Below are 12823 nucleotides of genomic sequence, written 5' to 3'. Positions count from 1 at the left end.
CGTTCCTCCGCTGTCGAGCCCCAGGAATATGAGGAATGTTCGGTCCATCCGCAGCAGCGGGGGGAGGAGGCGGGGCCGCGGGGGAGCTCCGGAGCTCACGGGCGGACGTGATTGGTCCGTTTACTCGCCGATCATGCCTCCGCCCCCGCCACTCACGGGGCAGCGAATGTGCGGCCGTTTGGTTCAGAGAGCGAGCTGCCGCTGCGTTCAGGTGCGTCTCGTGAAAGTCGGAAACAACATCGGAGAACACGTGAGCGGCGAAAATGGTTAATATAATCGGGTAAATTTGGTCGATTTGGTCCTGCATTCAAAAATATAGTTAAGGAAAACTATTAGCCTCAAAATGTACTCATCTGGTCGAGGAGGAGCTAACTTTAACTACTTTACTGGGTACAATACATCAAATTTCCCAAACTGATCATATGTTTGTTATGTAATGTCTTTAAGGTAAATAGTAACTAAAGCTGTCAAATAAATTTAGAGGAGTAAAAAGTACAACTTTTCCCTCAGAAATGTAGTGGAGTAGAAGTATAAAGTAGCATCATATGGAAATACTCAAGTATGAGCACCTCAAAAGTGCTCTTGAGTACAGTACCGGAGTAAATGTACTTAGTTTCAGCCATTTCTGCTGTCATGGTTGTCAAGATGTCATGTGAGTGTGAATATAACAGGTGGCCTAAATAGAATATATAGAAATAACAATGTATTTCAAAAGTATCTAAGTTTTCAAATATTATCCGACAAATATCAATATGTCAGTGTGAGAAATATCTTGGAGGCCTAGAAAGTTGCAGTGAGCACCTGAACGCAGCATTTTAAAGGGACAGATGACTCAGAAGGGAAGCGAGAGAACGTGACCGGAAAGACGTGGAAGGCTAACACCAAATAAGGAAACTCTTCATTCATTTTTTTTTTTTTTGCCGAGTCTTCCTCCTGAAGCTGTCACAGCTACACTTCCACTTCTTCTTCTGAGCAGAAAGCACATTCAACATTACTGCATTTACTGTGGTGTTTTGCATGTTCATTATAATCCACCTTAAAACCCCAAAATGCTGATGTGCCTGTGAGCCCTTTAAATTTCACACTAGTGCCAAAAGATCCGAAATACCAAAAAACTACAAGATCTAGTAAGTTCATTATAGCCTGTATGCATGTGGGGGTTAGTTAATTAAGGGTTTGTTGTAAAATATAACAGACATTTTTGGTTCTAAGTTGTTTTTATGGTAGTTTATTCAGACAAACCTAGAATTTAACCAGCAACATGGTCTATTTTGTTATGTCTATCCAAAATATTTTACTTTGATTCGTGAGAAATGGTTGTCTTGACTGCAGAGTTTATGAGAAGCACCTGAAAGCAGCATGAGACCCATGGCCTGTTCGCACGTAGTAACTCTGAACCTACTCACGTTTTTAAACATTCCTCTGACAGCAGACAGCACTTGTATTATGAGTGCAGTGTGTTATATATGATATCAAAGGTCAGAATAAGTGCTTGCAGACATGTCGGTAGCGAAGAAACACGGTGTCTTCACATCATAAGGGTGTAAAACTTGGGATTTCTCGTGTATCTCTGAAACACTGCCTGGATTTTCTGCATCACATTTACTGTTTTCTCTGTTGCTGCTTTTTCAGACACAATAGTCTCTTTCTCTGATGACTTGGTTTTTCCTCTGGCTGCCTTTTTGCTGAGTCACGGAGAGGCCATTAATCTTTAACTATAGGCCAACCAAGACTAGGCGGCAGGCCAACATGCAGAGTAAGCTGGAACCTACGAACAAATACCTTTTGACAGTTTCAAACAAGACCTTATGTTTCAGAATATGAAAAGTGTCTCTTCAGTAGGCTGTGAACAGGTCAGCTGTATGCATGTGCTGAGCTGCAAACAGACAATAGTCCCGCTCTGTTGAGTTCATTGTGATTCTGTCTGCATATCTAATGCAGAATCTCACGGTCGAACATCGTCATGTGAGAGCACGTGAGGACAAAGGTCCTACTGCAGCCGAGTCGCATCTAATTAATTCAGCATTTTTACGTTACAGAAGAAAATCGACTCACAAACACACTCAGAAGTTACTGCAGCAGTGCCTTTGAGCAAGGCAGTGAACACCTTCAGGGTTTTCCTGATCCTGGCATTTCTCGAGTGGAGCTCAGTTGCAGCATTAATGCTTGGTCTTATTATTTGATCACGTTTTCTGATTTAAAATAATTAATTTAGTTTTAAATGATTTTGTGTCACAACAACTCTAAATACGAATGCAGTTCACTGATATACAAATGTTTGGCCTGTTTAGTGTCTTGGTGAGTTAGACATTTACAGTGTTGTATTGGCACAAGCAGTCAAAAGTCAAGAGTGTACAATTTCCAGCCACAACTGCCCGTTTACTCTACACGTCAGTCAGTGATCTATTGCTCTGAATGACAAGTAACAATCAAATGCTTCCATCTGAACAGTCTCCACTAGAAACAGAATTTAGAAAGAGCACATTAAAAGGTAAGTCTTGTGATTTTTCTAATGTTGACAGATCATGAAAAGACCAAACCCAACAACGACTTGATCCTACACGAAAGTATTATTTATCTAAAGCCTAATGCAACAACAAAAACATGGGCACATTTGGAATCGATCCAGCTCGAAATATTTGAGCTCAATCAAATCTGCAGCTTAAAAAAGTCCCAAACAAATACACTGCTTACCCCTGTTTGAATAACATTTGCTAAAAACTACAATATCCGGCTGTTTCAGGAAATTAGCTTTTTTAAAAAAGCCCAGTAAATTATATATTTGTGACACGTTTTTAAAGACTTGTCTTCAGTAGAAATGAATGGGCTTGGGGCTGAGTGCCACAGACAGGATAAGGAAGTCACCAAAGTATTGAAAAGAAGTCACGTAATGTTGGTTTTGGTCTTTTCATTGGTATTGTTGACAATAAGAAATATCTACTGTATATTACCAGCCTTCTCTTTTGAGCTCACCCAAATCCAAAAGGTCAATACAGGTCTATGATAAAAGCAGTTAAAACAACAAACCTCTGCAGAAAAGGAAACGGTTCATACCTATTACAAAAAGAAGTGATCCAACCCACACCACACAATCAATAGTTGCACCTTTTATTATAAAAAATATTTACAAAGATGCTACAATGTTTTTTCCTTAATATAAAAAAATGCATACATTTTACAACGGTAATTAGTCTTTGAAGTTCTAGCTCCCATTCAGACCAGAGTGACATCCTTCAGGAGTGTTGTGGTAAGGTATTAAGCGTGTCGTAATACTGTATTTTTGTCAATACATTTTGTTTGCCTGAGTTAATCTCTTCATCACGATAAGGAACAATTTTGAAAAATGCATTTGATTTTTCCACATCTTTAGGAGAAAGGCAACTGTTTGCATAAAGGAATTAAAGGACATTTGAGTCGCATACAATCATTTTGAAACACGTATGACAGAGCTGCATAGTGATTTGAATAGTAACCCGGTTATTATTATTACTAATAATAATAATAAAAAAATGTGAGGAATAAATAGGTACTGCATTCAAAACGGAGGGCAAAATTTGGATAAATATAATTTCATTGGGCCTCATGGTTTGTTTGATAAGTCAATGTGGCATGTCTGTACCTAGATATAATAAATACAATAAATAAAACAACAATAAATTAGATTGGGTTAACACACAGAATTCCTCATTTGTTGTACAAACAAATGAGAGAAAGAAATATGGCTTCTTGATGCAGTTATCACCCCGTGGTTTCTCCAAATGCTTTAGGAAAAGCAGTTATTATTGTTATTAGATCTGTGTGTGTAAAACAGGGCAGGAAACTTAAATTTGTCCACTGGATCCTGTAAACTTACCAGAAAGAGTCAAATGTTAACCAGCGTGTGGTTGGTGGCTGGCAGTAAATTCCCTGCCCTGCATAAAGCTTTGAGAAAATGAAAGAACAGCGCCTATAAAGTGTGACGATGCCAGTCCTGACACCTGTTACAGTCGACTTGTTATACCAAACCATGGGAAGACACTGTCTCGAGTCTGGCTACATTAAAATCTTAAAAACCGCTTGGGAGGGAAAAATAATAATAATATCAAATGATACTTGAAAAATCCCCCAGCTGTATAATGCAAAAAATATATTTCTATATACACATACGTACATATACATATATTCCATTCATAATTGCTCAAATCTTTAGGAAAATATGCATTGATTCATAGATTTGGATTTACAATTTGTTCTGGTTTCTGATGCATGTAGTGTGATGAATTGTTCCTCAGTCCATGTAACAATAAATAGAAATGGACAAAATGGCAGAGAAGAATACGACCAGAAGGAGCTAGTATGACAGAATGTATGACAGACGTAAACATGGAAAGTACGTAAATAAGAATGCATCATGGTATAGGTAATTATCTTTGCCCTCTCACAGATATTGTCAAGTTTCGGATTTCATCAACAAAGTAGGAAACTAACTGCTTCGCCCACAGGCCAGGGTGGCTTGTGAATCCCAAAATTCATAAATTTCACCCTCACTACTTTAACTGCCAATTACATTTTTTGAATAAAAGGTCCCAACAGCAGCTGCCGACTTGCCTAAGTGGCCGTTAGAGCAGACTAACTACACCTCTAACAGCCGATCCCAAAATCTACTTGGCTTGCTGTTAATTTCCCACCTTGTCCCAAAACCTCCAACAATCTCCATGTGTAACAATACCACATACAGAACATGCACATGTGTACTGTGCATAGTCTGGAAAGAGTCTGAGGGATCAGTACAGGCCAGAGGAATGTTCTGAGTTTCAGGATCCCACTATTATCTCCATGATGTGGTCCAGTTCATTCAGGTCTGACCTGCAGCTCGAGCTGGAGCTCAGGGCCGTCGGCCCGTGAGAGGAAAGGCTCTCCAGCAGATCGTAAGGCCCCATCTTTGGGGCACTCTGCATGCCTGTCAGCACCGTATCGAGGTCATAGTAGGACGGGTCCACGTCTGAAAACAGTTCCTCGAGCGCAGGGTCAGGAGGCGGCGCCGGGTGCTTGATCTCAAATGTCCCAAAAACCTGCTCCCCTGTCCTGGAGTCTGCATTCAGGTGGTCCCGGTCTCCCTCCTCTCCCTCTGACACACACTCCTCGCTGTCCTCCTCTTCGTCCTCCTCGCACTCACCGTCTTCCTCTTCCTCCTCCCAGCAGGGTCCCATGCCAAAGGGACCTGCCAGGTAAGAAGCAGAGGACAGCTGGGGGGAGACGGGCGACAAAGTGGACATGGTGACCTCTGTCTCCACGTCCCCTTCCATCACCACCTCCTCAGCGTGGTAGCCTTCCTCCAGACCAACCACTGAGAAAGGTTTCGGGCTCTGCCCGGCCTGAGCTGCTGCGTCCGTCTGCCGGCACAGCACCTCGGTGGCTACCAGGCGGTCGGCGGGACACTGGGCGGCTGCCAGGGCCTGGGTCATTATCTGCCAGGTGCCGTCCTGGGTCATCTCCTCCTGGATCTGCCGCACCGTGTTAGCGATGAGCACCGAGCGGCACAGGTTTGGCTCCACCAGCATGTGGCAGAGCTGCAGCTTGATCAGCGACATGTCAAGAAGCGACTGCCGCTGCAGGCTGTAAGAGGACGTCAGCGTCCGAGCCACCGCAGATGAAGCTGCTGGGCCCTGGTCACCGCTGGAGACCGGCTCCTCCCCGGAGTCTGAGAACTTGCGCTTGGTACCCTTCGGGAACATGTTGTCTCTCTGTGGTGATGGCGAGGAGACAGAGACACAGTCAGACATCAACGGCAACACTCATCTGAACTAATTTATCACACTGACAAACACAAAATGCCTACTGTTCAGAATTTCACTAGCTAAAATCATAGTGAAAAGAATAAGTGCCATGTAATTAATTACGTAAATGTGTGATGTAATGAGGCTATGTGGTGAGCTAGGGCTACAATCTGCTCAACAGCAGCTGTGACTTTATCAATAAACTCTACAAGTTTAAACTCTTTATGAACTACAGTAAACAGTAAATTGTTTGTTGTAGTCTTGTTCTTAAAGTTTGCTATACCTTTCCTGTTGAGAGGCACAGGCAATAGCAATGCAGCTTGGTCCCGGCTGCAACGCTTCAAGTACTTTTGTACGAGCGACAAGCAGCTTTTGTTCAGCACCATTTCTGCCCATTTTAGGCCAGTCTGAGGCAAGACTCCTGCTGGGCGGAACAACCACACTTTTAACAGACCACTGAGCCACCGAAAATAGCATGGTTACCAACTAAATGCCGACGCTGCATCAAAGTAAGCACAGACTAGAGAGACCTTTGTCAGAAAACAAAAACAGCACTCAAGTTACATGATCAGTGCACTTAGATTCTTTCCCACTGCCACCTGTGATCAAGAAAATATCCTAATCAATATGGTGCTTTTAAGGGGTAAAAGTGATAAGAATGTGGAAAATAATAGCATTTACAATATTCACAATACAACATACCACCATGAACCACTAATATTTACAAGGGATATCAGGTTTCCAGGTCTACACACGACACGCTTCAAAAACTAGTAGAACAAGATTTTCACTTTCTCTTCACTGAGGGAGGGGAAGAAAAGTAGAGTCAACTTCCTTATTACACACCGTTTGGAACACACAGATGTCTTACAGGAACAAAACAACACTCCTGCCAACATTAAAGGCCCTCTGACTCCCCAAAATAAACGAGATGCAAGTAAATAAGGAGACTGAGCTCTGAACAGCAGCCTGTGGCATTTAATTTTTCCATCAGACAGAAACATAGTGTGCAGTGTCCAGCTGTGTCTCCTCTGTGTAAAAACCTGTGGGCAGGGCATTTGGGTGAATGAATCCACTTGCTTCAAATTTCTATCTGTGATACATTTTTTACAAAATAATCACAAAAAGTAAAACCAGGGGTACAATGACAATAGTATTGATACATGCTGGACTGTAAAAGCATAGCATTAGGGTTTACAGCATAGAAATCAAACAGCAAAGAGTTGTTAACAATTTTACAAAAGCTGCCCACTTTTCTGTGGAAACCAAGATGAAACTAAATGCACTGGACACTGCTGTTATTGTCACAATTCATGTCCGCAAACAACAAAGCAGAATTTGTTTTTCTTTAAGTTTTCATCTTATGATGCCAGAAAAAACTCAGGCCCTATGATCTATGCAAATTACATACCATCTTACAGTTAACACATTGTGCAAGATTTAACAGCCAAAAAACTGGGATGACAAAAAAGATTATTATTTAACATTTTACATTTGATCAACATATAATCAAACATGTAATCCAAAAATTGAGTGATTTCTAATTAGGAATTGCTTGTAAATGCTCTTTTACTTCAACCTTCAATAGAGGGAGGTACTGTGCTTCTTTACACACATGAAAACCTGACATAAAGTGAGAAAAAGGGATTAAAATACAGCTACTGTCTTCACCTGATTGATCAGATGAATGATCTGGAATCAGCACCATATAACCCATACCAAAAAAAGAAGTGGCTCTAACGTAAAAAGGTCTTTGAGTCCTCGCTTGCATACAGAATAACATTTCCTGACAGTGGACAGAATAGGAAAAAAAGTCATTTATGAAGGTACCCGGAGATCTAAAATACAAAGGGTGAGAAAACAATTATGGACATATGTTGTCTTCTTGTGTAGTGCATTTGTGGCTGGCCCCTGTTAAACAAGAGACACTAGAGAGAACTATCTCCCTGAAGGAAAACAACAATGTGTAAAAAAAAATGTAAACAGAAAATGAAATTCAACCAGGAAGACCTACAACCTGAGAGAAAGCACACTGCACAGAGAATTAAAAAACACTTTTGGACATATCAGAACTTTTTTTTTTTTTTTTTTTTTTTACAGGTATATTGATAAATCTGTTTTTTTGAACACCCTTTAGTTTAGCATTTTGGGGTTAAATCTCAAGGATTTAATTGTAAATATAAATCTACAGAGAATGGTCAATATTTGTTATCTTTGTTAAAAAAGATTTGAAATTTGATTTTATATTGATCATTCTGATCTTGCACCTGTAGCAGACAAACGTGCAACTGATTCAAAAAAATCTGACCTACAGAATGTAAAAGAAATGAATGAATAAGGATATATTAATTACCAAAATCTCAGATAATAGTGCTACTTTTATTTTCTTAATCAACAAGGATATCAATTATGTTAAGAACGTCCCCCAAAAGTTCCCAAAACCGATGGACACAATTACAAGAACCCCTGAAAGAAAACACAAAAAAGTAAACAAAACCCTCTATTTCTAAACATTTAAACTTGATTGTGCTATTCTACGCACCCATCATTAACAGTGCTGCTAGCATACATTTATAGAATATATTGAAATTATGACATATTTTGTCTGCTATAGATGCTTAATAGTGATTGAGATCATTTTCACTCAACAATCAAATCATAAAAAAAACAGTTTGATTTAAGCATGCCTGTTATGCTCTTCTTTAAAAGGGCAATACATTAAGTCACTTTTTTAAACAAGATTTAACAGGAAAATGCTGAAACATGGGGTGTTCAAAAACTTGTCTAGCAGATATCAGGAAATGAATAATCAAGTGCAAAAAAAAAAAAAAGATCACCTCGTTAATATTACGCAAGTAGTATTGAGTGAGATAGTAGTATTACGCAAGTATATATGTATATGTCAGACAGCGCTACTAAATACAGTGTTATAAAACATTACTACTAAACTGAGCTCTTGTGTTGTATTATGCTAGGAGCCAGAAGCCAAACAAAATGCAGCCTCGCTTTACGTCAATGGCTCCTAGCATGACCCATCCCCCACTGCACACTGAAACCCAGCACTTTCACAGCACGCCGTGGTACTAAATGAATAAATAAACTTACAACACGGCGGCATTCATTTTCACATTTCCCATCAAAAAAATGTGATGTAACCACTATAAGCCGCCATATTATAGCCGTTACCGCCGCTGTACAGAGCGGTCCGGAGCTGTTGGCCGTGACTGCCGCATGCTTTGTCTTTTCAGCATCACAGCTACCGAGCGACAATGAGGCCATTTTGCGCTAGTAGCTAACAGCTAGCCGGCTAGCTATGCTACGGATCTGACTTTACGCTTATGAGCTGGCGCTAGCTAACTGGGCTAAGGTGTTCAGTGAAACGGAAAAATGATGCCTCAGTGGAGGTACAAAACGGTTGGCATTCGTTTCAGTTCGGCCTTCTTTGGCCATTTCCTCTCACTCCCCCCCAAAAAAATGAATGCTAGCAAGCGTAAAGCTAATTAGCCAAAAGCGCCCACCCACACATCCTCCGCGGTCCTTCCTCCTTTCTAGCCAAAAACAAGAGTTTTCGCCGCGGCTGGGCTGTTAAGTTCCTAAAAACAACAAACGGTCACCCGGGTGCCTGGTTAAAACGACTATCGCCGGGTAGCTGTACTCACCTCGTGTTTGTGTTATTTTATTCCCGTCTCGGTCATAGGATCGACGGCAGGGAAAGCGGAGATCAGGTTCAGATGAGATCATTCATGCCACGGCTTCAAAAACTGAGCTACCTCTGTCCTGCTGCTGCTGCGGAGCGGACGGCAGGAGGGAAGGAAGGGAGGGGGAGGGGAGCCGACAAAAGCCAGCCATATGCCTGGGATTCCTCTCTAATGATTTCTCCCTGGTTTTCTCTCCTCCTAATGCATTAATTTGACAAACAAGTGAAAGCCTGTGGTTGGCATCGAGAACAAGAAATAAAAGGTCACAAGTTAATCTGGATATTCGGTCTGCAGATACACTCCATTTTACATTTACTTACCTTTTTTAATCAAAGAAAAACAAACAAATAATTGGTGGTGGAGGAATTATTCATTAAAGTAAAGTAATTTCCACTACATCTCCTGCTGATATGTTGTGCTTTTTACTCCACTATTTCTTTTCAGTTTCTTTCTTCAGATTAAGAATTTTTGATTAAATAAACACACATTAAGCTCACACAATCCAGTGCATTGTTTAAGAGAAGGCTTGTGGCCCCTTACGAACAGCAGTGACTAGTTGGGGCCGTTGTCAGGTTTCAGATGTCTATGAGTTGTCAGCACTTCCACCAAAGAGTGATTCCCCCTCTAAACTTCTCAGATGGTTCCATTTAAATAACGGTTCAACTGGCTTCTTCTTTCCTCTCCCATTAATCATCTCATGACCCCTCAGATTTGTCTTGTGATAAGGGCCCGACCCCCATGATGGGAACCACTGAATTAAACCAGTGAAACTCTACAGAAAGTAGTTCAAGTTAGCTCCAACTCGACCAGCTACATCAGCACTTCACCTTTATACTTAGTGTATTTTGTTGATAATACTTTTAAAGGACATTTATTTGTATTTTTAAATTGTTGACACACTGTAGAAATACACCATTACAAGTTAAAGCCAGTATTATTAGCAAAATGTACTTAAAGTATCAAAAGTAATAAATGCAGAAAAACTTACCTCGGCAGTGTTATACTATTATATATTATATTATTAGATTGTTATTGCTGATGCATTAATGTGAAAATAGGAATTTATTGTAGTAGTTTGTGGAGGTGGGGCTAATGTTATATACAGTTGCATAATCTGTAACAATGCATCATATTTGACAAACTCTTCATATGTTTTGCATGTAAAATCTTAATTTGTAAAGTAGCTATATAGTTGTCAGATAAAAATAGTAAAAAGAACAATATTTCCCTCTGAAAAGTGATAAATAAAGACTTTGTGGCATTGAGATGGTCAACTGTAGGCTATAATTTACACACCACAGTAGTCAAGTCAATTTTATTTGTATAGTCCAATATCACAAATCATAAATTTATCTCAAAGAGATTTACAATCTGTACAACATACAACACCCCCCATCCTTGGACCTTTGATTCAGATAAGGAAAACCAACACAAGAAAAACCTCCACCAGGGAAAAAAGGGAGAAACACCAGGAAGAGCCACCAAGGAGGGATCCCTCATCCGGGACGGACAGACAGGAAATAGACGTTGTGTGTTCGAAATAGATCAACATAAAATTACAGTGGACATCATGATCTCGAAATTATAGATAGATTGTAAACATATATGAAGAGGATCTGGGAGGATGTTGAGCAACTTCAGGTGTCGTCAAACGGACCTGAGCCACATGACCTCCTCCACCATGGAGACCTGGACAGAGGACAGACTATAAAAAACACGAGAGAGAGAGAGAGAGGCTGAAGCTCCTGGAGGACAAAGATCTGGATCCAAAACATCTGGAATGAGGCACGGACAGCCAGGGGAGAGAGAGAGAGGTCCCAGGACGGATGATGGTCCAGGACAGAGAAGCCTGAGTGAAAAGAGAGGACACGGAGGAGAAATAATTAGGGAGAAGGCACACAGTTTGTAATGATTAAAGGGTGAATAATGTCACCACTCACCACACATTTGAATACTACTTTAAGGAGTCAATAACAGATAAATGCAGATTTTCTCAGTAATTTATGGACCAATTTATGTATACTGATTACAAATAGCTGAAGTCTACATGCAATTGGGTGTCATTTTTGTGTCTCCACATGTTTTTAACTGCAGATGTTAACTGGGACTGATGTGTATTCCCCTTTATAGAGTCAAAGCTCATATTGTAAGTTGAATTAAGTATCAAATTCTAGTATGTTTATTTCTTCCTGAATTTTCCCTTTTACGCAACTAGTCACTGACACGTTTAGCAGCCACCGTCAGTCTTTTCAGTATTTCTTTTTCCTCTCTAATGCCAAGACTACCACACATAACACCCTTTGAGTCTGACTGGTGTAATTATTGGTGCCAGTGATGCTCATTACCTCTGCCATGAAGATTTTTTGTTTTTGCTCTTGGTAAGTAGTTTAATCTGCCTTCCTATTAACGATGTATTTCAGAAACCTAACAATAGATTTTAAATGTTTTAGGAAGATTGGGATTGAGCCAAAAAACATTTGATTCGATTTCTTTGCTGATCTGGGATCTCATAGGTACAGTAATTATCCTTCACACCAAACCTAGAGGGGGTGTTGCTTAAGGTCAGACAATGAAACCTCACAACATGGGGCTTCAGCAAGCTGCTAATGCATCAATATGGACATGATCCGTGAACCCTGACAATAAAATAAAGATAGTAAGTTGTTTCTCATGTCAGCAGTGGAGAGTGCAGTGAAACGGACTGCAGTTTAAAGACTGTTAGACTGGAAGAGCAGTGCCTTCATTTTCCTGCTTACGGTCTGATATGTAAATTCTGCTTGTTGGAGGACTGTGAGACACGTAAATGCTCTAGGCAGGGATGCAACTGACAATTATTTCCATTATTGATCAACTGTTGTCTATAAAATGTCAGAAAACCGTAAAGCCCAAGCTTTAGTTACTTAGAGTCCAAGATGAGGTCTTAAATGTGCTTTATAAATAAATATGATTGATTCATTTAATCAGATGTCTTGATTTGTCCTACCAACAATCCAGAACTCAGGCTTATATTAAATATATAATGATTTAAAACAGAAAAGCAGCAAATCCTCACATCCGTGAAGCTGGAACCAGGGAATTATTCATAATTAAAATACATAATTTAAATAGTTGGCGATTCTTTCTCTGTTGATCGACTAATTGATTGATCGTTAATCTTTTCAGCTTTACAAAGCAGCCCTTTGGATCACCCAGTAAATCCATTTTATCAAAGCCATTAGCATTAGCCTCATAGAACAAAGCACAAGTGTTGCTGAATTTAACAACACATACTGTCTGTGAACGCGTCTTTAACAGAACAGAAGAGGACATTTTACTGTTAAAAGACAAAACACTGCTTATGTCTATTTTTCTCAAAGTTTCCTCTGCGGT

At 40.2% G+C, this 12823-nt stretch overlaps 1 protein-coding gene across 2 annotated transcripts; it reads right to left on the bottom strand.

Annotated features, from left to right (window-relative positions):
* Positions 1 to 3092: 3092 nt before the first annotated feature.
* Positions 3093 to 9522, bottom strand: cdca4 (cell division cycle associated 4). 2 transcript variants are annotated; one of them, XM_070920275.1, is made up of 2 exons: positions 9416 to 9522; positions 3093 to 5723 (listed from the first exon to the last, which is right to left on the bottom strand). In XM_070920275.1, exon 2 carries the CDS (start codon positions 5712 to 5714, stop codon positions 4794 to 4796), a length of 921 nt encoding a protein of 306 aa, XP_070776376.1. In that variant the 5' UTR covers positions 5715 to 5723; positions 9416 to 9522; the 3' UTR covers positions 3093 to 4793. The 2 variants fall into 2 exon arrangements, with proteins under 2 accessions (XP_070776376.1, XP_070776377.1); XM_070920276.1 differs by lacking the exon at positions 9416 to 9522 and adding an exon at positions 6040 to 6143.
* Positions 9523 to 12823: the final 3301 nt, after the last annotated feature.

Source organism: Enoplosus armatus, chromosome 15, assembly GCF_043641665.1.
Source record: "Enoplosus armatus isolate fEnoArm2 chromosome 15, fEnoArm2.hap1, whole genome shotgun sequence".
NCBI lineage: Eukaryota > Metazoa > Chordata > Actinopteri > Centrarchiformes > Enoplosidae > Enoplosus > Enoplosus armatus.
Note: the sequence above shows the minus strand (reverse complement) of the source record. Positions and strands in the feature narration are given on the sequence as shown.